Source organism: Branchiostoma lanceolatum, chromosome 15, assembly GCF_035083965.1.
Source record: "Branchiostoma lanceolatum isolate klBraLanc5 chromosome 15, klBraLanc5.hap2, whole genome shotgun sequence".
Lineage (NCBI taxonomy): Eukaryota > Metazoa > Chordata > Leptocardii > Amphioxiformes > Branchiostomatidae > Branchiostoma > Branchiostoma lanceolatum.
This window is the reverse complement of record NC_089736.1, coordinates 5,401,434-5,426,323: the sequence shown is the minus strand read 5'-3', so window position 1 is coordinate 5,426,323 and position 24,890 is coordinate 5,401,434. Positions and strand designations below refer to the sequence as shown.

Below are 24,890 nucleotides of genomic sequence, written 5' to 3'. Positions count from 1 at the left end.
TGGTGCTGAACACCTTCCAACATACAAACATTCCTGTCCTTGGTGCTGAACACCTTCCACACATGCAAACATTCCTGTTTCTGGCGTTTAATACAATCCACACAGCTAGACATTCCTGTCCTTGGTGCTGAACACCTTCCACACATGCAAACATTCCTGTTTCTGGCGTCTAACATCATCTACACAGCTAGACATTCCTGTCCTTGGTGCTGAACACCTTCCAACATACAAACATTCCTGTCCTTGGTGCTGAACACCTTCCACACATACAAACATTCCTGTTTCTGGCATTTAACACCTTCCACACAGCCAGACATTCATGCCCTTGGTGCTGAACACCTTCCACACAGCCAGACATTCCTTGGATTTTTTTGTTTTCAAAGTTTTTAATCAATTCTTAAAGTTTCCATGTCAGTGGGAAGTTTAGGCTAGGTATACATGGATGCACACTAGTTGGCTTACATGTAGGGTAAGAGTAAGATATTGATAACTGTATGTTTCATTCTGTCATGATATTAAATTGTAGCATAGCCAATGCGGGATTTTGCCAATATTGACTTTTTCAAATGTAGTAGTCACCATACAAACTGCTTCAAATCAGATATTACCAAAATACAATTCAAGAAGCAAATAATAATAAAAGCAATTTTTTTGCCAAACTTTTCTCTTTTTTGAATGCCTGCATGAGTTTTGGGGTCCCCAAAGGATGCCACCTCACGGTTTAAAAGGGAGCAGATAATCAAATCAACATGGCCTAACTGTGGTTAGTTAACAGAGTTCTGACTATATAAAACCGCCACACAGATGTTCAAAATCATGAAAGTTTATTGAATGTACAGTTTCACATTTCTTACAGTAAGTACAGTTGTTTTTGCTGTCATGATTTCTCAAGTATTTTATTTACAGTTTTATCAGTACAAATGTATAGGCTGCTCACGGTTGCAACTGTGCATGTGCAGCAAGATGCATTGTGGGTAATATGTCAAAGTTGAAGGCCCCTGAGACGTAAACAAAACACGTCTGGACATGTATAAAACATGGTTTACAAGTTAGGGGTCTTCACTTTTGAAATATTACCCAGAATGCATATCGCTGTGCATGCGCAGTTGGAATCATGACCATGCTTATTGCGAGGTCTTATGCATGTAACGTTACATGTACATGTATGTGCGTTATCGCCAATGTACATGTATGTGCGTTATTGAACATTGCAATGTTTCTTCAGGTTTTATGTACAAACACAATGATTGTAAGCTGCAGGAATAAAGGTACAGAACTACCACTACATAGTACGTTTTATGTAGATACAATATCTAAAGTTGGCCACAAAACTAACATAAACACAATAAAACAGATTATGTATTAATCGTAACATTCACAATTTTCGGGAACCAAACTTAAAATCGTGGGAGAATTTAATGACAAATAAACAAACAAAGAAGGAAAAATTAAGATCTTTAGACTCAAGTTAAAGAATGTCACCATAACTCAAAAGAAATTATGTTTTAAAGACAAATGAAATTTGACAGCTATGTAACTTAACTTTCATAAACCAGTAATTTTACAGCTATGTAACTTTACTTATATGAAGCAGTGATTTTCTGATTTCTACATTTAAAGGTTGTGGCAGCAAATAAAACAAAAATGAGTCTTCTTATTGGACCCTTTGTTGGAAGACTTGTATCTCTCAAACGAGAAGAAACCCTACTTAATATCTAATTAGCACAGAGTACTACACATTCACAGAGCACTGTCCCTTTTGTTAGACCTTAACATTTCTACCTTAACTAGTTTACCAGAACTACATCTAAAATATTAAATAAAAATTCCCCAAAGAACATTAGTAGAAATTTTGTAATATATCCAGCTCCTCTAAAGGCTTCTTTTAATCTGAAAATACCCTATGTTTGGACGAAAGGTGTTTCAACGCACTAAATAAAGGTTTTGGCTTTTGAGAGCAGTACTTTACATGTAGACAGTGTAGAAGGTGGAAATTTGTTTAGTTGTGATCTTCAAAACCATCTTCTGACATATTCCTGCATGCAAGACAGGAGGCTTTCAAAAATATTTCTGGCAGGGAAAAAGGTAAAACTCATTTGCAGGATATTTGGGTAGATGTTGATTTTCCCTCAGGCACACCCCCAGAAAATCTTTGGTACAGCCCTATTCTTTAGTCCTCCACGTGGTTCTTGACCTCCCCCATTCTCCTCAGCTCCTTGGTACGATCCTCTCCGGCTTCCACTGCATCCATGAGAAGGGCACGGAAACCTGGCAGAGATGAGGGGAAAATAGATGAAAGTCAGAACAGAATTTAACTAATTTAACCTTTAGCACACTGAAGTAGCCGTTTGGCACCCGATTCTCTATTGGTTACAGAGTTAGGCAGCAGGGAGAAGGTTATGATGTTTGAATAAATATTTTCCTGACAATTGACAGAGCAAATATACATGTATCTTTTCATCTTTTGTATGAAATATTCTTTTCAATACACTCTTGCTGCTAATACTTCCCAATTCAGCACAGCTCCTTTTATCACACATGTACTTTTTTTGGGGGGAATCATTTTACTACTTCTAATGTACATGATTCGGTATTGTAATGACAATTATTGGTTAGAAACATAGATGGACAACACAGGTTAGACTCTGTACTTCCCATATTGTATCTATTCAGCACATGTCTGTTAAATGCGTACAGTCACACTATATCCAAACTCACAATTATGTATTACATTTCACTTTTTTCACATACTATCGTCGACCTGACAAATATATTAATCCACATACTATTTGTTGGATCACTTTAGCAGAAATCTAAAAAGAGCAAGAAAATAATAGTAGAAGTCTTTTAAGGATCCTATTTTTTTCAGGACTGTAATCAGGAATGCAATATCAATTTTCTTAGGCCTAATTATTTCCTAAAGTGGCTGAACAGTATTATCAATATTGACAACTTCTTGCAGTATGGAAAACGCTGAAATTGTACTTAATAGACAGACAGACAGACAGGACAGACGAACATAGACTGCTCTACATCGCAGCGAGCTTGCCAGGTGCTTCTGTTAATAGTTATGCCCTGCAGTAATACTGCCTCCTACAATTTGGGTTAACTACAGTTAGAGTTAGTATTTAGGGGCTTATAACATCTACTAACATAATTCCACCAGGGTTCACAATTCCGCCACCTTGAAAAGATAAGTCCAAAGAGATCTCCAACCCAACGTCCCGAGTATAATTTGCACTCCTGTATATTTAAAACTGTGCATACCTGGGGGGTGCTGCACTAGAGATCTCTCAAACCCACTGTTTTTCAAAGTGGCGGATTTATGTAACCCGGCGGATGAATGTTAATGGAGGTTACACCCTTTGAACTAATGGCTACAACCACTGAGTGACTGCTGAACGACCAAATATTTCACAGATCTCTAAACAAAGTTCATAGATAAGGAACTAATTTTTAAAAACGTTTTGTGTACTTTGTTGTCTTAGTTTCACATAATATTCCAATTTTGAAATCAAGGGCCACACAAATCCAATGTTGCTTGCTATATGGTCACTCAGCGAGCGCCATCTAGTGGAAAGAGGGCATAACTGCATTCGAGAGGAGATCAGGTATCAGATGTAAGTGTGATAACATTTCTTTGCTTATGTTTGTTTGAACATTTTGGATGTTGTAATCTTACAAGTTGAACTTAGATACATGGAGCTGCCATAGCCCTGTGTATTTATGCTTATGTTCCAAAGTCAAACACATAATCATCAAAGGTTACACAATCAAACCTGTACAAGAGACAACCTCTACATAAGGACCACCAGGCCAATGTGACCCCTGACCAGTTTTTGCTGGTCTCTTAGATAACATTTTTGAACGATGCCCAAAAAAGTCTTCTAAAATCAATGCCTGAAAGCAAGCAGCTAAAAGCCAGCTTATGGCCACACAAAAACCAAAAGCAAAATTTCTTTTATTTAACAAAAATTTGAGCCTGTATCTGTTTTTGTATTAGTCACCCCGTATAACTAGTATTAACTACCCTTCAACATAATGTCATACAACAAAATATGTCAGATATGCATTTTTACGCAACTGAATTTTGCAGTAGAAGGGGAAAGGGGGGGGGGTTGCTGTGTTTTAAGTTTTCAGTTGTACCATATTGTATTGCAGTACCCGGTAGTAACACATTGATCTGACATTGAATACACATATTCATGGTGTCATTCATGATAAATAGGTCACCACGAAAATGCTGTAAGCGTTTTTTAGTTTTTTAAAGCTGACTAGTGAGGACACTCCTACTGTACTTTGTGGCAATGAGTTCCACTCTACGATTGTTCAAGAAAAAACAAACATTGAACACCTTTATTCTGGCCGGATATCTCTGGTACTTGAAGGCATGACTATTTCTTTGTTATTTCTGAGCTGGTATTAGATGCTTAGTAGTTGGTGTGTCCACAAGTTTATCAGTCCTTTTGTACATCACGCATAGTCTGAACATTTTCCTTCTGAATATGACAAAAAGATAGACAAATCAATGGTAGTAGGCAAAAACACAGAGATTTTAAACACTTTGTTTTTTTGGTACTGTTTGTATTGTAAACCGCCTGATGGCCTAACACACCAACCTACATATCCCGATGGATTTAATTGATCCACTCACACTGGGAAGGACCCCTACTCTTTTCCATTAATGTGGCAGGTTCTTAAACGTGCTTGTGGTGTGGCTCTCCTAAAAAAAAGGACCTCCATTTGATTTCCTATCTGTGAGACATCCCTAACCGAAGCTAAGTACAAATTTTTACCTGAGTGAGGTGAGGACATTTGTGTAAAGTGCCTTTCCGAAGGGCACAACGTCAACGAGGCATGCCAGGGATTCAAACCCAGCACCTCTGGGTTCTGGGCCAAAGATCCTGTCATTACACCACTGTGACGCTACACTGCATCTGTATCTGTATAGCCAGTATAACCGACCTTCAGCATAACACATTGAATGAGTTTAAGACGAATTGTAAGTTTTTGTGTGGCCATCTTTGCTGAGTTACACATAGCGTGAGGGAGAAGACTGTTACCTCCGCGTTCCCTACTACGTTTCAACAGCTTTGTGTCGAGACCTGGGAGGCAAGAGCCCTGTCAGTCATCATCAACTCAAACTTCCTCATGTGTCTCCAAACGAAATTGACTCAGTTATCATCAACTCAAAACTTCTTTGTGTCTCCAAACGAAATGGACTTGGTCATCATCAACTCAAATCTTCGTCATGTGTCTCCAAACGAAATTGACACACATTTACAACCATATATGTGCATGTACTTTTTGTAATGTAGGTTAGCCTAGAATCCATCCTTCATGTACATTGTCCTATTCTACAGTAGCTCTGATACTCAAATGAAGAGAGCAAACGGAGCTAGAATAGGATATGATACCAGGCTATGATACAATTGCAAAGCAAGAGAAACAAAAGAGAGATTAGAAGAAGTTTTTGTTTCGTTTTACTTTTCTGTTGGAAGTTCAATTTCATTTGGATTGAGTTTAGTATTTTAGTTGACTACATCTACATTTTTTAGTCTAATGAGAAATAAATATGCATCACTCGATATTATTGAATATATAATGATAAATCACTTACACACTTGGGAGCTTAAGTAATTTACACTTGATTGATGGTAGTTTTAGTTGCGAGTGACAATGACCGAAAAGAAAATGATTGCAGTCTACAACTGAGAAATTCAATCTTGTAACTAACCAATCACTACCCTGAATTTGAGTAGCAACAACTTACACTGCTACTGATTGGTCACACAAGTAGTCATTAACTGACCAATCACCAACCTGTATTTGATTGGCCACAGCTAAAGCTGCTACTGATTGGACACATTAATTGACCAATCACAACCAAGATTGCTTACCACCTTTCTCCATCTTGTGAATGGCAGCGAGTGCTGATTGGCCGAGACTGTTGTTAGAACAGACCTCATCCTTCAGCATGCTGGGATGGGCACCGGTCTCCAGAACTCTCCTAGCAGCAGCCTGGAAACAACAAAGATTTTATGTTTCAATTTACAATTTTGACTTGACAATTGCTTTAAGTAGTTCTGTGCGTGGCAAATAAGCATATACTGTAAATGCATTTAGATTTGCGTGGTTTTTAATTCCCGGTAGGGAGAAAAGGGAGTGTTCATGATGGTTGTAAGTTCACGTTTGAAACAATAGTGGCGCTGCAGTCATAGGTGGGCAAAAGTTTTGCGGTGGTTTTCAGTTTGCGCTGAAGAGTTCACCGTGAAAACCGCGAACATAAAACCGATGTGAACATTTCTGCAGCTATAGTACATTAGTATTGCAAAAGTATGCTCATTTAATAAGCTTGTTCAGGAATCAAACTGCACATGTCCAGAGATATGCATTGTGAGTAATATGTCAAAGTTAAAGGCCTCTTTTTACATCAAAAGAAAAACGGGACAGGAAAGCCATGTAAAGTGCCTCTCCCAAGGACACAATGTCTAGCCAGGAATGCCAGGAATAGAACCCATGACCTCTCAAGCTGGTGTCCACTAGACTAGCCACTTGGCCATCGGACGCAACAGTTGTAACAGTATTCTCAAGGCAATATTTGTACTTTTCTCCCCACCTGAATGGTTTCTGCAGCAACTCTGAGCGACTCCTGTCTAGACAGTCCCATCTTCACCCCACCTGTAGCCAGGGCATCAATGGACAGGAACACCTGTTGGGATAGGTTTAAAAATGTTAGGAGACAAATCTTAACATCTACAGGAAGAACAAGAAATCAAAGATGTCATACCTCCCTGAATTATTCAATTTTTTGAGAATTCCTAATACCATAGCCCTACTAGCAGCCTTATCATGCACTATAACAGTAGATGCTTAATAGTATACATCCCAAGCCACCCGTGTATCCCAAATTGAGGTCATTAACTTTAATTTGCCAGGTAGCCCAGCTGTCTATGGACTATATCACACTATATTTGTACTTTCCGGAAGAGGGTGTTGGGCCAGTAATGCTGCAGTAACTGAAAATACTGCTAGGGGGCCTAAAATCGCCATGTTTCATCGGGACCTCAATAACTACCCACATACCAAAATTCATGTAAATCCTTTACAAGGATCTTGAGTTATAGGTGGGAATACACAGGCACACAAACAAATACAGTACACTGTCAGAACTTATTCTAATTTTCTATAACCTCCTTCTCAGAGGTAATAAGTAAAAAATAACTGTGATTACTGATAAAATTTGTGACACTTCTTACATAGGCAGGGCCGCTACCACTCAAGCCAGTCACAGCGTCCATGTACTCTTCTTTCCCCTCGAAACACCAGCCGACGTTGGACAGCAGAACCTCTACCGTCTCAGCGTCGTGTTTTGTGGCGTGCTCCCCGCGTGCGTAGACGGTCGCCCCCTCCCCGACCACCAGGGGGGTGTTCGGCATCATCCGGATCACTCTTGTTTCCTCGGGTAGAGACTGTGGAGGGGGGGATGGTGTGGTATTGTCAGATACATGTTGCCATATCACATGTTAAAGGAAGCCCAAGCAATATCAGGGCCCCAAAATCGGTTTTTGAAAGTCATTTATTTCGTCATTTCTATACACGATTAGTTCAAACAACACTATCACAATGTCCATGCAAAAATGCGACGTTGTTGTGACGTGAGGACTCACATGGCACAATTTTGTGCTGATTTAAAATGTTTCAAGTATGAAGTTATTACGCAAATGTGCTATACGATGTAAGTAAATGTCACAACCATAAAGATTTCAGCATTTCTTGAATGTCCATTTTTTTGGCCCTAACCATAATATTGCTTGGATTGTCTTTGATTCAGACTTCATGCAGAGAACCGATGCATGTTTTGGAAAGGATCTCAAATCAAAGATGGTGCTGATTTCAATATCCATACAATGTATTCAACTTTTTTCGGAGCTAAGTCCATCTTTGTGGTAAAAATAACAACCATGATTTTAGTGACAAAATACAAGTAGAAAATTTATCGAATTGAGCGTAAAAGTCTATAATCAGGTACAACTTAATGGCACATACATGTACTAGAAGATGGTTTGGTATTTTGGATTTAGATTATTTTCATGGTGTTGAACCAGTATGCAGCCCTACCTATATGTATGATTCATTCAATAGAAAGGACACTTGAAAATCAAGCAGTTATGTTCACTTAAAAAGTTTGTTTAACCTTCTTAATCCTGTCTCACATTACAACCAGTACAAATTTGATCCAAAAAAGGCTACCTCAGTGCTAGTAGGGATGAGGTTAACTCAATTCTTTACTTATAGAAGTGCTCTTGGAGAGTTCGAGTGATGACTCACAACACAGAAAAAACACCATTTGCAAGCGAATGCAGAATATTTTACAACAAAAAAGTTTTTACCTCTTCAACTGACTTAATCGTGATGCCGGCCATGGGAGTGACGAACAAGTGTCGCTGGGTCACGAACGGCGAGATTTCTTCCAGCACGTTCTTTACCACGTTCGCTTTGATCGCCAGGAACACGACGTCCGACTGCGACACTAGCGCCGTATTACTGTGGGTCACCTGGATGCCAAGCTCCTATAAGGTAAAGTAAAGCAGTCATTTTCGATGCGGCTTTGCTACAGCTCGCGGTTTTGGGCCAAGTACACCAGTTCATCCCAACTCTTCTCGATAAGTGTGTTGGGTTCTTTTACGTGCAGAGGTTTGACGCTTGAAGCTAATGCCTGATTGAAGCTCACTCATAGTGATACATGGGGCCGCCGGCTTTATGTCACCATTCGAAACGATGATTGCAACCCCTTACAACATGTCTGATCTGGAGTCGACCCTAGGATCGAACTTGGGCCCTAGGATCCACGGAATTTGATCCAAATGGCGAAGCAGTGGGGTTGCATTAACACTTGCGCCATGGGGACAACCCAAGTAAAAGGTCGGTAAAGGTAGTCCCATAGCCTATTTGAGGCCGTAGGGGACGTGGGTTGTTGTCTAGGGCACGGTATTATCTCCCCAACCAAAGTCAGGTACCCATCTTTACACCTTGGTGGAGGAAAGTCTTGTAAAGCCTCTGGTTGTGTCTGTGTTTGCATCCTAGTTTTGCCAAGCACCTCATGGATACAATGGTACAATCAGATATTTTCCAATTAACATGTTCCCAAAACCTTTCGCAAAAAATAAGTCGATGCATTGTTGATCCTTTTGAATTGACTGTTAAGCATTGCTAGGCTATCCTACAATATGCTGGCCCGCTTTGTAGTACCCTAGTACCAGGTACAAAATACTTTCAGAATATTTTTTTACCTTGATGTTTCTTAACTCTGCTCTTCCGACCAAGTTGTCTGGGGCTGAAGCGAAGATGTTCTCAGCAGGTACGGCCCCTTAAAAAAACAATCAAGGTTTCAATTTATTTACCAAATCTATTATCATAACAATACTTAGAATCTAAATTTGATACTGTAAATGCAGAAATATTTGCAGGGATTTAAATTTGCGAAACGGAGAAAATGGAGTGTTCGCGGTGGTAAAGGTTATCGTACTTGAAGTATTCTTTGCAGACATGGCAGAGCTCTTTGCTTGCGTTGCCATTAAGCACAATGCCCTGGGTACCACAGTATACTTAGGGGGATTCTAATACTGTATAATAATAGGAAAATTCATTGCGGACATATGATAATGAGAGGCGCTCGCTTGTGGATTGGACCATTTTAAAATCAGACCATGCTTTACTTAAGCAATTTATGGATTACGCTTTACGTTGCATAAAGGAAACAGTCACCGTAACTGCCTACGGTTTACGTAGAAAGAAAGCGACCATTTGTGCATTACGGCTAATGTACTGATCACGAAATACGTTGATTTTGGGCGACTGCCTACGGATTACGAAGACGAAAAAGGCTGCTATAAAAAATACCTTACGAAAAAGGGCATGCAGGCCCTCTTGTAACAATAATAAAAAATATTTGAAGCGACAAAACATGGCATCACAATATGCTGGTGTCATCCATAGAATCTACTTGCTGTGGCCTAATAGTAAAATAATCTTGTTAATGTCAAACTTGTGATCAAAGATTCAAACTGTAACTGGTTAGAGTAGCTACATTTGTATATTTTCCTACCATCTGGTAACGTTAACCCCCCTCCCCAAACACAAAAGATTCCTCGATCGCCTGAGACAAAAACAACAGCTTTTTTCCTTACCTGCTCGTATGAACCCCTTCGCCATGGCCATGGCCAGTCGGCCTGCTCCTATGAACCCAACACTCATGTCTAAAACGCCGTTAATTGAAGCAAAATACGGGGAGAAATTCGTGGATATTTCACTGCCACATCACAACATCGTGTTGCGCCTAAAAATTTAAAGTTCAATCTCCGGTCATCGGGCGATACCAATCTACTTCCGTTGGTAAAACTTAATCTTTAAAACTTTAGAAATTCTATTAGTCTTGATAAAACTTATGCATCTTGAATGCAAAATGAACTATTTTTGTACTAAACAGCATTTATGAACTAGCAAATCATGTACTAGTAAGCTTATTTGTGATAAAATATATTAATCCGAATCACCCCTTAGAATTTGAATGGTATGGTTTAGGAATGTTCCATGCATTTGGCGGGGTATTCAATGCTTCAACGCAGGGACCAGTTTTGGCAATCAGCCAAAAGTGATAAAATCTTTAAAAACAGATATTAGATTGGTTTCATCCAAACAATCCAGACTTTTGTAGACTTTTGTACTTTAAACTTTTTGTTCATTATTGGAAAAAGAGTATCCAAACGATAAACTGATAGCTATTATATTTATAGCTATCTCGTTTGGATACTATTTGTTTTTGTGGAAAACTTTTTTGGTAGGCGCGGATATTCCTAGCCTGGGTGCCATCCTAATTTCTACCGGACCTCCTACACTCGCTACCCTCACTTTTTTGAGGGTAGCGAGTGTAGGAGCCCCGGTAGAAATTAGGATGGCACCCAGGCTAGGATATTCCAAGGAGGTATAGAAAAGGAAAACTGTAACGTTGCGATTTGCCTCTCTACATCCGCCACAGAATCAGACGACAACACTTGTCAGGAAATCCGCAGGGGCGGGAAAATCTAATCCGAGGAAAATCTTCTTCCTCTTCAAAGTCACGCCACACTGTCTGGACATTTCCTCATTCACTGATTCAGATTGCAACTTGTTGCTATCATAATCAAAGATCCGTCTAAATTTACTAGGCCCCCCTTTCAATTAGACAGCGATCGCTGGGCGACATTTGAGCGAACAAGTTGACATCTGTGTGACCCATGATTTTATAACTGGGACATGATGCACGATGTGAAATATGATTCAAAAGGCAGCAAAACGTAAAAAAAGATCGTTCTGATTTCTCATTTGTTAACGTTACATCCGTTAGTTGTACACTACTACTTTACCTTATATACAAGTGGAAGGTAAACTTTATCGTGTGTGTAATTTAGATATTTATTCAGTTACAGGAGATGCGAATATTTATACATAGACAAGAAAAAGGCACGACAAACTTTCACGGGGGATATGGGGTTTTGAAGAATTACTGAAGCTCAAATACTGGCGAGGTCTTCTACTTTGCCCCCCTTACTGGAGCAGCCAATACTTCTGTTGTCTTTTCCACGACACTTAACAATCTAGCATTTAGTATATCGTAAAAAAAAAACTACAGTAAAACATTACAATAAGATATTGTGTATGACTATTAGTTATGACTAATTTGATACAACTCAAGTTGATATATCATGAAAAAAGTACACATGAATGTTTCATAATCAATAATTAATCACAACAAGGTGGTCTCTATTAAGTCTTCTTTATCAGAAATAAAAACGTTTGACTGTCAACGTAATGATAACTTTATACATCAATAATAGTTTGACAAGTAACATGATAGCTCAAATACATCATAGTCAAAGTCAGGTTATATACAAAATACAACGCTTTAGCCTCTTTCCCTCGCTTTCTATGACTATTCCAATATATATAAAATGACATGAAATATACTGTTACGCATGTATGGTTTCACATCTCAAAATATCTTTAAAAAGATATAGTCTGAAGCATGCATCATATTTCTGCGTTTGCAACATGACAACGTTTAGGTTTCCTTCTTTTAGTTTTTAATAATATCACAATACTTAATCTTAGTCATATATCCCTTTTTTTAGATAGTGTTGTTTATTAGTTTTACACAAGGTTAGTGCTGCTGATCTGCTGTATAATCTTTTCGGATTAAACAAGTCTAGTTGTATCCATATAGGTTATTGTCGACATACGGTTGTGGCTTAGAGGGTCCCCCATTGCCGGCAATTGCTTCACCCCCTTGGTCATACCCATACAGATCGTTGTCCACAAAGTCATGGTCCTCGGGTCGTGGGGGGTCATCATAATATGGAAATTCAGCCTGCTGGTCCTTCTTCTTTTTCATTGGCTGAGCGTACAGCTGACGTAGTTCCTCCTCCCTGTCCGTGACGTCATCACCGTTCTCCAACGGTCCGACTTCTGTTTCCTCGTAGTGCGCGTGCTCGTCCTGTTCCGTCTCATCAGTTGGCTTCCTTGGAAGAAATGTGACGTTTTCGGAGGTGAGGGTGACGTCAGGGGTGACGTCAGCAGTCGGGATGACGTAAGGTGTTGGGGAGGAGATGTCAGCTCTGTCCAGGTGGATTCTGGGATAGGTTGGGCCCTGTCTTTTGGTCGACTTTGCTTTTCTGTTAGAGAGACATGAAATACGACGTCAGATTCTAACTTCTGTTCTTTTTTGTAATCATTCAACGACAAAAGGATAACAAACATTCAATGTAGCTTACTACTATTAGTTTTTTTTTTGGTTTCTGTCAGTTGTAACTATCATACGTCTTGCTTTTCTTTTAAACTCGCCGTAGACATAACATTAACATGAAACGAAATAATGAAAATTTTTGAATATTACAATTCATAACTGCATGTTTTCGGAGGGTCCTACTCTAAGTTCAAACAATGAACTTTTCATTGAAACTTTTCCGTCTGATATGGTGTCATAAACGAAGTACGTTATACATATGAAAAGTTATAATAATATTCTGGATAATGTCCTTGCATAAACTCACCTTTTCTTGATGACGAAATACACAGCCACACACAAAACTGCGAGAAGAACCAGCACGGCGAGCACGGACACAACGACAATCACTACTGTAGGAGAGGTACCTACGGTGGGGAAACGAACAGAATTTTTAGAAGGTGGTTGAGAAAAATAGTTTCTTTTGCTGCTACAGTAATTGGTTTGCATAAAGAAAAGAATGCGGTTATATCATATTAATTATGTCAACGTTGATGTCACAAGTTCATCATGCTATGCCCGTTGTAACTGCCCGAGAATTGGGGGCACTTTTACCTTTTGCTTGGTCGCCAGTGGCGGCTGTCCCTGTACTGGTCGTTGTCATTTCAACTTCAGACGAATCTGGTGAAGAAAATTGAAAAACAATTTTTGACAATGAAAACTTGATTCTCGGTGTAATAATCCTAATAACTTTGATATCTGTAATATTGATAGTGTCACTGTTTAAATAAATGGCCGCTAGATTGGTTCACTTTGCACTATAATACAAATTAAAGAATCATCTACTGAGGTTAGTATGGTAGTAAACGGTGAGTATGACTGACCTCCACAATACGGTCCCGTTACGTTGAAGATCTTGTCTTGTAGACACTCCACCACGGTCTCTGTCCCGTCCGTGCATGTTATGGTTACCTGCTGCCCGACAGCGAAGTTACCTCCGTGCGAAGGAGATATCTGTGCGATGCTTTTCGTAGTACCAATGTCTCCACAGTGGTCTACAGCTGGATAAACATAACAATCTTACATTTATATCAAAGATGATAAAAAATGACAACAACGTGCGTGTATCATTACGGTAAACGTTTTAGTTCCTATCTTTTAACAATGCATATTTCCTACCTTCATACTGGACAGCAAATCTCCCATCCACACGCGTGTTTGATACAAAGTTAATAGTGACTTCATTGGTCCAAGTTGTGTCGAAGTCCGGTCCGAGTGTCCTGGATTGTCCAGACTTGTCCGTGATGACCACTTCGTCCCCGGCTGGGACGTCCCACACGTTGTAGTAGAACTTGATGACCTTGTCTGGGTCAAAGCTGATCTCCCAGGTACAGCTGTCATAAATTTGGTACGTCGCCGGATACTTTGGTGAGTAGATGGCTCCGGTTTGTTTCCCGTATCCACAAGCACCGACCCATGCTGTTGTACAAACAAAAGAAAAGAAAACACGGTAGTAAAGCTTATATCATGTCCATTAGAAATATTTTGCGTATAGTGTATTCAATCAACATAATCATCATAATATTGAACTGCAGGGGTAGATGCGAAGTATACATTCTAATATAACCAATGCAATGCATCTTGAACGTTGCTGATTTAGTTATTTCGTTCCGGAAATGTAAACAGGTTTTTCTTATGGATGTTGACGCCATCATGTAGTCTATATACACAATGGGAAGTTTTCACTAACAGATCTTAAGATTTTGAGGTTGCTATCTATGTAACCTGTTCACTTGATTTTGAAAGGACTCCAAGACACTTACTTTGGTACACGTCAGCCCTTTCCGACCCCCCACATGTCTGATCGTTGTTCCCTCCACACGGAGACGTACAGAACTCTGCCGCATGACTGTTGTGGTTGACACTAGACCCACAGATACAATCCTGCATGTTTAGAGCCGCAATGGTCTTGTCGGGGTAGTTTCTGCAATATTCTATACACGATTCTACAGTGATACCCAGGCCCAACGGTATCCGAAAAACATCATCGATGCCAGCCGTATTAAAACAGCCGAAGTATCCCGGATCTGAAAACGATAAGTTTATACGCTTATCTGTCCATCTATTTATCGATTTGTCTACATGTGCTAAGTTACAGGGAGAAAGAAAGAGAAAACGAGGGGGGAGGACGTAATCGCCATAGTCATAAAGGTCATTATCAAATAGCCAGAGGGCGTTAGCTAATGAGAAGGGTTAATTTTGCCATGTCCACCGGTCATTAATGATCCGTATACTCAGACACTTTTTGTCTGAGGGTTGTTGAGTGGGGGGGCATATATTGATGAAAGTAGATCATTAATTGATGGATAATGTTCTTATTCATAAAATTTACCCACATTGATTTTTATTGAATACGGTATCTGGATATACAAGAAGTGGGCCTGTTACCTCCATCTTGAACAATGACTTGACAAATGCTTCAAGGTTTGAAAGAGATTCATATGTTATACAGGACTTGTCCCTAATATGTCAGTTTGAAATATGACCATGCCAATGATTATAATGAGCCGCCTTCCTTCATGATCAGTGTACACGGTGGCATAATGATGACCGGTACCTATAACCACCAAAAAAACCAAACTAGCGAGTGTAGGAACAGACCATGCCTTAATATGATACCGTATACATCTCAGAGTGGGCCATTGACCCTATATGTTGAAATATCCTTACCTGCACAGCTTATCTGCACGTACGGAGCGTCTGTCCACTGTTGTGTCTCAGGGTCCCAAATGTTGAACGTTCCTGCGATGTTATTTGCATACAGGCTTAAGTCCTCTACGTAAAGTCCACTTTCTCCCGGCGTTTGGTACGGACCCACGAACCAGGTATTCTTGGGACTTCCCATGGGTACGTAGTAAATACGATCATTGGTTGTGTCACTGATGTAGACAGGCCTTCTGTCGCTTGAATCTGCTGTGATTGTGTATGTCGTCATAAGGTGGATCTGTAGACTCGTGGAACCGGAAATACGGACCTTCTGACATCCTGTAAAAAAAGGAACACACCTGTTGGAATGACGTGTCGCTTTCTATACACCCTCTAATGCAACATTTCCTCCAACATTAATTCTAATCCGCATACTCCTAACAAGAATTATGTATCATTTGTAGACAAACAGATACTTACATGTGTCTAGGCTTGATCTTTTTTTTTAAAAATAGACCGAAACAGGTGTGATGACATTCCCATCATTTACCAGTATATTCTCATTAACAATGCAAATGGTGTGTTCATTTGCACAATTGATATATATCGATATTTATCTCTTTTTCAGTTCTATAATGGAATGCAGGGGATTCATAAAATGTCCTGATGAATTATGTAAATTAGATCCTGATCTCTATATTAATATCTTTAGTTGCTTTCACCAATGGGTCATCTCAATAATGAATAATGAGCATTTGATTATGTCAATCGTCAGTTAAGCTATCTAAATACGAAATCATGACGATCCACCAACCCCCAAATTGTGTCATTCCCTTCCAAAGTCTGAAACAAAATAACCCCATGCAGTTCAAAAAAGCTGCTAGGGGGCCCAAACACTTTCTCTCTGCCCAAGAGATATCTACCACTAAAAATCATGGACATATATAACATGTCCAAAACACAAGATGTCGAAATCGGAAGTTCCGCTGTTTCTCGAATTATGTAGTTCACAAAAACACACACGAACGGCACCCAAAACATAATCTTCTTGACGAAGGTAAATATTTAATATTTTCTGACTAGGAAAAGTTACCCCTGAAGAAACTTGCACAATCAATGGATCTGGAAAATCAATGAACAGTTTTATGTATTTGGAATACTGTGTAATATTTGTCATGTTCTAAAGATAACACGGGCATAGGTCACGCTATCACTGCTTGTAACTTCCTGATTTTCTGCTTGATAAGCTACACTACATGTAGGCGGATGGCTGGTTCTTTCCGCAATGGAAACGCACACAGCGATTTGTCTAGCTTTGTGTAACCACTGTAATAACTTTTCTTCCAATACACCTAAAATATGTACTTGTATTCTTTAGATCAAGACATACTAGTATTCATTTTCAAACATTCGTCGTCTGTGCAATGCAGTCAGATATTTTCAAAGTTAAAATTAAAGCCAATGCTGACTATATAATTAAAAAATTCAACCTTGTTACCCTCCTCTGACTTTTTGACAGGCTAGTCTTGCCAGGGTACATGTAAAAAAGAGTACCTTTAGTTTCGTTCTTGCCTAGATGATTTCAACAGCAAAACACAACAGAAAGGACAAACCTAGAGCAATGCGATAGCATTAAGTGACACAACAAGTTCAACGGAAAACATAGTAAGAGGGGCTGTAGAAAAATCTAAAAAAAATACCAAAAAAAACACAACTGATACAAAAAACTGTATAGTCTTAAGTATCTTTTATCAGGGGTATAGTTATACCTATAGAAAACTACGTTGTACATAAGTCTATTGGCATACATGACCAACAACACCACAAATCTTACGTCCGCCGGTACGGTATAGGCACTTTTTACCATGAAACAAATTTACCATGAAGTCATTATTTTATCTTGAAGAACGCTTATCTTATTACTTTCTTTAAGTATAAATCACGATCTCGTACAAACTCTTCTCCCAAAAGTGAAAGTACGAAATGTACTTACCAGGATCCTGTGCGCTCGTTGGAAGACTTGTCAGAATGACGACACACAAAATGCCGAACGTCGCTGTACGAACGACCCCAGGCTCCATAGTCGGTATTAGTCGATACTTGTTGTCAGTTGTGGCTCACTGTCGCTTGTTACGAACGGTAAAGTGGTACAACTGACACAGTCTGACAGAAAACCTGTTGACAGTCCCTTTTCGTGGTACTTTTGGTGACAGAAACCGCTTCCTGGTTGTCCTACTGTTGTGTCAATCAAACTAGTGCTGTACGAACGCCCCCAAGCTCTATAGTACGGTGTCACCCATTCGCTCTCTCTCGTTACGAACGTTAAACTGTTACAAATGATACAATACAGAAAACCTGCCGACAGGTACTTTTCTCGGTGGTTCTGACTGACTGAAACCTTTTCCTTGTTGTCCCATTGATATGTCAATCAAACTAGTGCTGTGTCATGACGATCTGACTAAGCCCCGCCCCCTGTGACTCACCCCGACTTCCTCCGACGTTCCCACTTTGTAAGATCGGGTCAGCCAAGTTCCTCTGGCGGATATTAAACCGTACGGGGTCGCCATGACTTAGCTGAAAGCTTGCGGTCTGAGTTCCGTGTAGACCGGAAATACGCGATCTGTTGTCAACACGCCAGGCTCTTGGATAGAAACCACAGCACTTAAATCATGGTAAACATGAACTTTGACCTTCAAGCAACCTGACGCGTGTTTCCCCTCTAGATCTACCAAAATAAGTCAGGTAAGGTCCAAATATAGACTCTTTCTTTGCGCTTACCAAAACTGAATGATCACTGTGGTACATAGACTGATATTATTTCTTATATTGTTGAATTTCTGAGACTTGGCTCGACTAATTGGGACGTATGATAAATAATCAGTCCTCAATAATTTGGTCGTCTAGAAAAAGAAACTTGTCACAAAAAAGAACAGATAAAATGAATCTTGTTCGGGACTGTGTTTGTTACATCTTGAATATATTGAATACATTTATAGGTTCGGCTGTAGTAATGCCTAGGCTCTGGGCTTTACTATAGCTCCGGATGTCTGAATACCCTGAGGCTACTAAATATATTACCAAAACCGTCTTGGTAAAAACCAATGCTTATACTCTAAGATCAGGACCAAAGTGTGAAAGAAATTTAAAAAGACACCCACAAGTCATGAAGCATGAAAATGTAGAAGTGACCCGTTTCCGAGAAGGGTACAAGTAATTCATCAAACAGTGTCTATAAATATGTCGTTTCCATTACTAATAGTTTACTTCCGGTCCTGTACTATGTGGGTGTTACAGGTGCGTCCTGTATAGGTGTGGCTTAAGACAACCTGTTTTGTAATTGCTAATGTCCATGGACGCCGCCATGTTGGGATTCTGACACCTTCCGGTCGCTATCTTTTTTCCGGTTGTCAGAATGCTGAACTGATGAAGTTCTAGTTCCTCCTTTTAACCTCCTTTTATATTTTACATCATGTACTTGTATAACTGTCAGAGAGGAAAATTGTCCTTAGAAAGCCAAGGCTAAGTTGTTTTATCCACAAATTAATATTTTTCTCTCTATCTTATCCAAGCATGTTGTCTTTTTACCTCCCTGAAAAAGGGGAGCGAACGTTTGAACAGGGCCAAAGTCAGGAACCCGAGGATGGCATGTACCCGAGAGTGGAGCATGTAATGTGTTAAATGGACAGGCTTGTGTTATATTCTCCCAAGAAATGTAAAAGAAACGTATCTCTTACGTACTGTACTGTCCTTTTCTACTGTGGCTTCGCCCTAGATGTGACATGTAAGCTTGGGTATTTCCTCTTAAGTTTATTGCTCCGTCAACCCTTTTGGGACTGACTCTGCGGTGCTATATGCTAAGCATTTCCCTCTATCTCTGATCTAAACAAGTTGTCTTTTTTTGTGAAAGGCAACTTATTGAAATAGGAAACGTATGCATTCTGTTGGTATAAAGACTATTTCTTCTACTGAAATGAAGTTGACATGATGACAACTATTGTTTAAACACACATAGATAAAGGTAGATGATGAAGTTAAGGTAAAACAATGGCTCCGAAAAGTTTCCTGCTCCATTTTTGCACTTCAGTTGATTCAAAACAAACTTCTCTAAAATCTAATAACTTTAAGATGATATAACTAATTATGATGCTCTTTTCATGACATAAAATCTATGTGCATATAAATGAATGACTACATTTGGCAAGTATCCTCACTTTATTTTCCTCAGAAGTTGTTGCCCCATTTTCAAAGACAAAATCTCAATCAGGCATTTTCATATATCTTTCCAAATGTGTTCTGGTATTCGGGGTCGTTCTCGTAGTCTGAGTCGTCCGCACTGGTTTGGTTCGTTGTGAGACTGGTGTATTCACTGTCAGTGTTACACATGGTCCTCGGGTCCAACGCCTGGTAGTCAGAGTCAGACTGGGTCACAGATACTCCGGGTGGAGGAGGAACTGTTGCCGGGGCTTGTAGACTCCTGGCCTGGGGACGAGAGTCCTGCTGTGTCGACCTGGCCGGGGGACGAGAGTCCTGTGTGTCGATCATCTCGTACCCGTCATCGGCGGTTCCTGGGTCGACCATGTCGTAGTGATGACTGGAGGTTCCTGCATCTTTTAAAGCTCTGTAATGTGAAATATTACATTATCCCGCTAATCATATTCTACTACAAAAAGCCTTCCCGTTGTCATTAAGCCTTGATTCAAGCGCGGTTATAGTCCTCAAAGGTAAGGCGACATGGCTTTAGTCTATAATATCGGAGTTTACTCATATATATAGCTAGGTGTAAACCGTACAAAAGTTGCTCACACAGATCATATTTCACGCAAGCTTCGAAACAGTCACATCTTAAACTGTCCCCAACAAAAGGTCTAATTGTTTTTTTTTTCTAGAAATGAGCAAACATGACATACTGAAATAGAAGATTAAACTTATTGCATGGGACACCTACCTCCTACAGAGGTTTGAACAAAGTTACAATTTTGGACACTGGATTACTTCCTAAGAGGAGTGAAAGTGGCCATCACTCAACCGAGACGGGGGCCGATATGGACTTCCAGGTACCCTTTGACCTACTTCCGTTCGAGTCGCGTGACACAAGGCTTTGGACCATTTGAACTTGAGTAGGATCAGAGAACTGATTGAAAGCTTGCTGGTAAGCGACTTACTTTGTGTAAGAAAATATTGTATGAAAGCTCAACAACATACCTCCTTCGTTTGATGAGGAAGAAAGCAGCGACCCCTATGGAGACAACGAGGACGGCCGCCATGACAGAAACCGGGACTGCCCATACTGCTACATCCTGACCATGGCCCACGGTCTCCTCTGAAGAATAAGATAGACAATCAGTGATATGATGAGCACAGCGCGTTATAATTTCTTATATTGTTGTTTTGACATCAGCGGCCTGTCATGAAAAGAAGCTGGTTCCTGGTTATAAGTACGCATGCCCAGCGAGATGCATTGAAGGCCCTGAACTTGTAAACAGTTCTTGTCTGTTTTTGCTTACCTGTGCAGTAAAGAGCTGTAGTGCTGAAGCTTCTGTCCTTCTCACATCGGACTGTGACGTTTCGTCCATTTTTGCACGTGATTCGCGCCTGTTGGCCAACAGCAAAGTTCCCTCCATGGTTAGGGGAAACGGAAGTGACGTCTTCGATGACTGGAATGGATCCGCAGTGACCAACACCTGGAAAAGATGTGGATATGACGTAAGTCCAAGGTCCTTGGTAAGTCTAAATGATTATGACGTAAATCTAAGTGTTTGTTTTTTGAATTGCTGCTAATTTGTCAACCAGACATATGTCACAGTAACCTGGAGAATCTATTATTAAGATATATTAGTAAGTCTACGTCTATCAAACCAACTCACCTTCATAACGCAGAATGAATCCCTCCGTTTGCCTCGCCCTCTGTCGCCAAGCTCGGAACTGCAGGCTGACATTGCTGCTGATACTGACGTATTCTGCCATTGACATACCGTTGAGAACAGTAATAACAGTCTGCGAAGATCTGTCCTCTGTCATCGTCAAGCTGTCTTCACTGGAGATGTCTAAGAGTTCTACACTGATCCTTATGACGTTATCTGAACCAACTTGTACGTTCCACACGCAGTTCTGATCTAGTGAGTACGGTCCGGGGAAATTCGGAGAGTAGATGACACCTTCGTTTGTCTTCAGATCACCACCACATGCTCCAATAGACGCTGCAAAGAAAAAAACAGCTTTTAAGTTTTCATTCTCCCAAACCAGCACATTTCATAATCACAGACATGATGATGTAGTCCGCTTTATAAACTAAAGAAGGGCACACCACAGTTGAGATTACATTTGGAAAGTATCATTCTTGTTATGGATAAAAGGAGAGAAAAATGATGACCCCTTGATGAACAACTTCTCCTATACTCTAAGAACGACCTTTCCTGGATGAAATAGTTGAATCAGCACCAAGGACAGATGCGGCAGTTTGAAGTAAATATTCTTAAAGAACTTTGTGAAAAATCGTTCGCCATTTCAAACGATGAAAATGAACAGTTTCTTACCTTCAAACACTTCCATTTTCTGTGAGCTGCTCGGACCTCCACAGAACTGGAACTGGTCTCCGCCACAAGGTGCAATACAGTCGGTGATCGGTAGTCGGCGGGAGGCAGAATCTTTCTGCAATTGGTTCCCGCAACGACAAGCAAACCTGTTGGCAACTCCAGCGTACCGGTAACTTTGGTCCCGGCAGTGAGATAGGCACTTTTGAATCGTCATGTTTTCATGAGAGAAGGCCGGGCCTGACAGCAGAGGGTTGTCTACTGGTTCATCCTGGTAGCAGCCTAGCGACACCGGAACTGGGATCGAGGGAGGAGGTGGTGGTGGATCAGGAACAGTAATGTTATAATTGAATATCATTGCATCCAAAATTACACAATTCTAACACACTCAAGCGTTAAAAAAATTTTTGGAAAAAATATCTAATACCTCGACTCTTTGCTTTTCCCAAAACAACGTGCGAGGAAAGTTCCATGATTTGCCAAAAATAGCAAAAGAAACGTAAAAGAGAATAATCACCATTTATGCACCTGTGCTCCACTTTCAGGTACCTTTCCACATCTATTCCCTCTATGTGGTCACACGGGTTCCCTCCGAACATCTCGTCCGACGGTTCTAAGGTGCAGTTTCCCGAGACGCGGGTGCAGCGCTCCTTGACTCTTGTTATGACGTCATTTCTGCTGACCCAAAAACAAGACGTACAGTCTCCTTCCCTCTCTGTACACCCTGACAACTTGCACGCCCAGTCCTGTCCGTACGAAGCATGAAAGACCAGAAGTTTCTGAAAGTCTGGTCGGGGACACCGTATGGTTTTCCTGTCGTCCTTGCAGATGTATGTTATGTCTGTGTGAAAAAAAAAAACACAAAGTAGAGTCATTTGGCGCCGCAAGAAATCTATCAGAAGATATGGACTCCTTTTAACGTGAAATTAGGCTGTCTGTAATATCTCAATAACTTGCTTCTAAAATACGCTATGAATATTGTGTCAAACAAATCAAGATATCGTCGAATATTTATCATAGCTATAGGTACCCATTCCATGAAATCATAAACGTTTGGAGATTCTTTCTTAAAATTTGATCAAATGAATATTGTGTCACATATCTATAGAAATATTGGATTGTCATACTAAAATAATACACCATTCGGCAGCGCTCATTGGAATGTCGCCAAAAACACGAGTTTACTAACCTGCACAACTAAAGTGTGCTTCAGGGTCCGCTAAAAATTCTTCTTGATTGCTGTCCCAGATTTCAAAGGTTCCGGTTATGTCTTCGAGAAAGAAGCTGGAGTCTCTTACACGGTTACGGTTTAGATTTTCAACGTGCCAAAATCCGTCTTCGAAAAACACCGGTGTTTTGGACTCATCGTTTCTGTATTCAGGTCGGGTCCCAGGTCTTACCGGACCGGTCATGCTGTATGTACCACTACGTAGATACGGACTTAGACGTGTAGATCCGAACAGACGGACAGTTGGGCAACCTGTATAGACAGATAAAAGATTCGCTGTTATGTACGAAAAGTCTGAACTGCGTCTCAACATGACAACAAACTCTCTTCGAGTCCTCGGCTATTCTTCCCACTACTGTAACAAAAGTTATTATTATCATTGAGCATGAATTTTTGCTGCATTACGAGCAAAAGTGAAAATATAGGGGAAAACTAAATGGACTGACCAGAAATGCATTTAACATTGCTACCAGCAATTCATCGCCGTTATATACTCTCCAAGCAGAGGTTCGGAGAGAAGATTGTGACCTTCTTATCATATGCCCCGTTTTCTGTCGGTTCTCTCTCCCGAGAGAGTATATAACACGACTTTCCTAACTTTACTCAGGTGTAAATGAGTACCTAGCTCATTTAGGGTTAGGCCTAGGGACGTCCCTCGGATAGGACGTCAAATGGAGGTGCCGTGTTTGGGGTGAGCCACACACCGCGCACGTAAAAGAACCCAACACACCTTTCGAAAAAGAGTAGGAGCATGCCCCGGTGTGAGATGGTCCAAAACCTACAGTCCTATGACCACACATGGGTTCGCCCTTAGTAATAGCCTCCGGCTAGTTGGGCAACCCTGGCATGTACATGCTGAACCAATAAATAAATAAATAAAGGAGAGATTTTGAAGCTTCTATCATACATTGTACTATGTAGTATATATAGTCAGTGTTCATCGTGTCGAGTGATTCAGTTTTCAGGCAGCCAGACCGTGCACTTTACATGACGCCGCCTTCCATGGCTTGACTTCCTTCCTTGTTCCGTCTTTGACAATGAAGTCACAGTTCGTCTTACGATCAGTTTTCTGTGCTAGGATTTTTAGTGAGGCTTTCCATGACAGAACCGACTGCCTTCGATCTACGACAATTCGTCATAAGACAGTTGAATGTTGCACGACACAGCCACGATTCGCTGTTTTAACGATTTTCCCAATTTCTTGTCGTACGACATACGTGAGAGGGATGTTTCCACCACAAGACAATCGTACGTACCTGTGCCCGTTACGGGGACCAGGAAGCCCAAGGCCGTGAGGACAAGCACACACACGGACAGCCGCCCTCCCGTGGTCGGTACCTGCCCCGCCATTTCTGCCGCGGCTCACGTAGACTTCCGAGAATCGAACGCTTGAGTCAGGTTGAAAAGGCCGTGGGCTGTGGGTACGTTTGTCCAAACCGCCCACACAGGGCATGTCACACATTTCCTCTGCGGCGAGGTGGGACACGATTTCTTCCCTCCTTCGGTTTCGTATCTTCTACGAACTAGGTTCCGGGTCCGCGCAAGGTGGTATGGGTACCACAATTTCCATTGTTAACTGCTATCAACCTTTTCTCAGTTTTGTGACCTCTTATTTTTCCAATTTCTACAGATAAAACGGGGAGGGGGGTATTTTTAGGTAAACAGA

General features: G+C 40.6%; 4 protein-coding genes across 5 annotated transcripts; all 4 read right to left on the bottom strand.

Moving 5' to 3' along the window:
• Positions 1-807: 807 nt before the first annotated feature.
• LOC136420397 (pyrroline-5-carboxylate reductase 1, mitochondrial-like) lies at positions 808-10,359 on the bottom strand. 2 transcript variants are annotated; one of them, XM_066407289.1, is made up of 8 exons: positions 10,191-10,359; positions 9,294-9,370; positions 8,394-8,573; positions 7,260-7,472; positions 6,620-6,712; positions 5,901-6,021; positions 5,064-5,105; positions 808-2,268 (listed from the first exon to the last, which is right to left on the bottom strand). In XM_066407289.1, exons 1-8 carry the CDS (start codon positions 10,255-10,257, stop codon positions 2,171-2,173), a joined length of 891 nt encoding a protein of 296 aa, XP_066263386.1. In that variant the 5' UTR covers positions 10,258-10,359; the 3' UTR covers positions 808-2,170. The 2 variants fall into 2 exon arrangements, with proteins under 2 accessions (XP_066263386.1, XP_066263387.1); XM_066407290.1 differs by lacking the exon at positions 5,064-5,105.
• A 1,081-nt stretch (positions 10,360-11,440) lies between these two features.
• On the bottom strand, positions 11,441-18,183 carry LOC136420872 (uncharacterized). Its single transcript, XM_066407989.1, has 8 exons — positions 17,460-18,183; positions 15,491-15,805; positions 14,584-14,847; positions 13,940-14,239; positions 13,645-13,821; positions 13,376-13,441; positions 13,089-13,188; positions 11,441-12,710 (listed from the first exon to the last, which is right to left on the bottom strand). Exons 1-8 carry the CDS (start codon positions 17,545-17,547, stop codon positions 12,245-12,247), a joined length of 1,776 nt encoding a protein of 591 aa, XP_066264086.1. The 5' UTR covers positions 17,548-18,183; the 3' UTR covers positions 11,441-12,244.
• A 1,476-nt stretch (positions 18,184-19,659) lies between these two features.
• LOC136420932 (uncharacterized) lies at positions 19,660-20,783 on the bottom strand. The gene is made up of 2 exons (XM_066408070.1): positions 20,669-20,783; positions 19,660-20,084 (listed from the first exon to the last, which is right to left on the bottom strand). Exons 1-2 carry the CDS (start codon positions 20,728-20,730, stop codon positions 19,727-19,729), a joined length of 420 nt encoding a protein of 139 aa, XP_066264167.1. The 5' UTR covers positions 20,731-20,783; the 3' UTR covers positions 19,660-19,726.
• Positions 20,784-20,860: 77 nt separating this feature from the next.
• On the bottom strand, positions 20,861-24,574 carry LOC136421068 (uncharacterized). Its single transcript, XM_066408213.1, has 7 exons — positions 24,481-24,574; positions 23,186-23,476; positions 22,514-22,837; positions 22,000-22,293; positions 21,331-21,663; positions 20,971-21,147; positions 20,861-20,868 (listed from the first exon to the last, which is right to left on the bottom strand). Exons 1-7 carry the CDS (start codon positions 24,572-24,574, stop codon positions 20,861-20,863), a joined length of 1,521 nt encoding a protein of 506 aa, XP_066264310.1.
• Between the last annotated feature and the right edge of the window lie 316 nt (positions 24,575-24,890).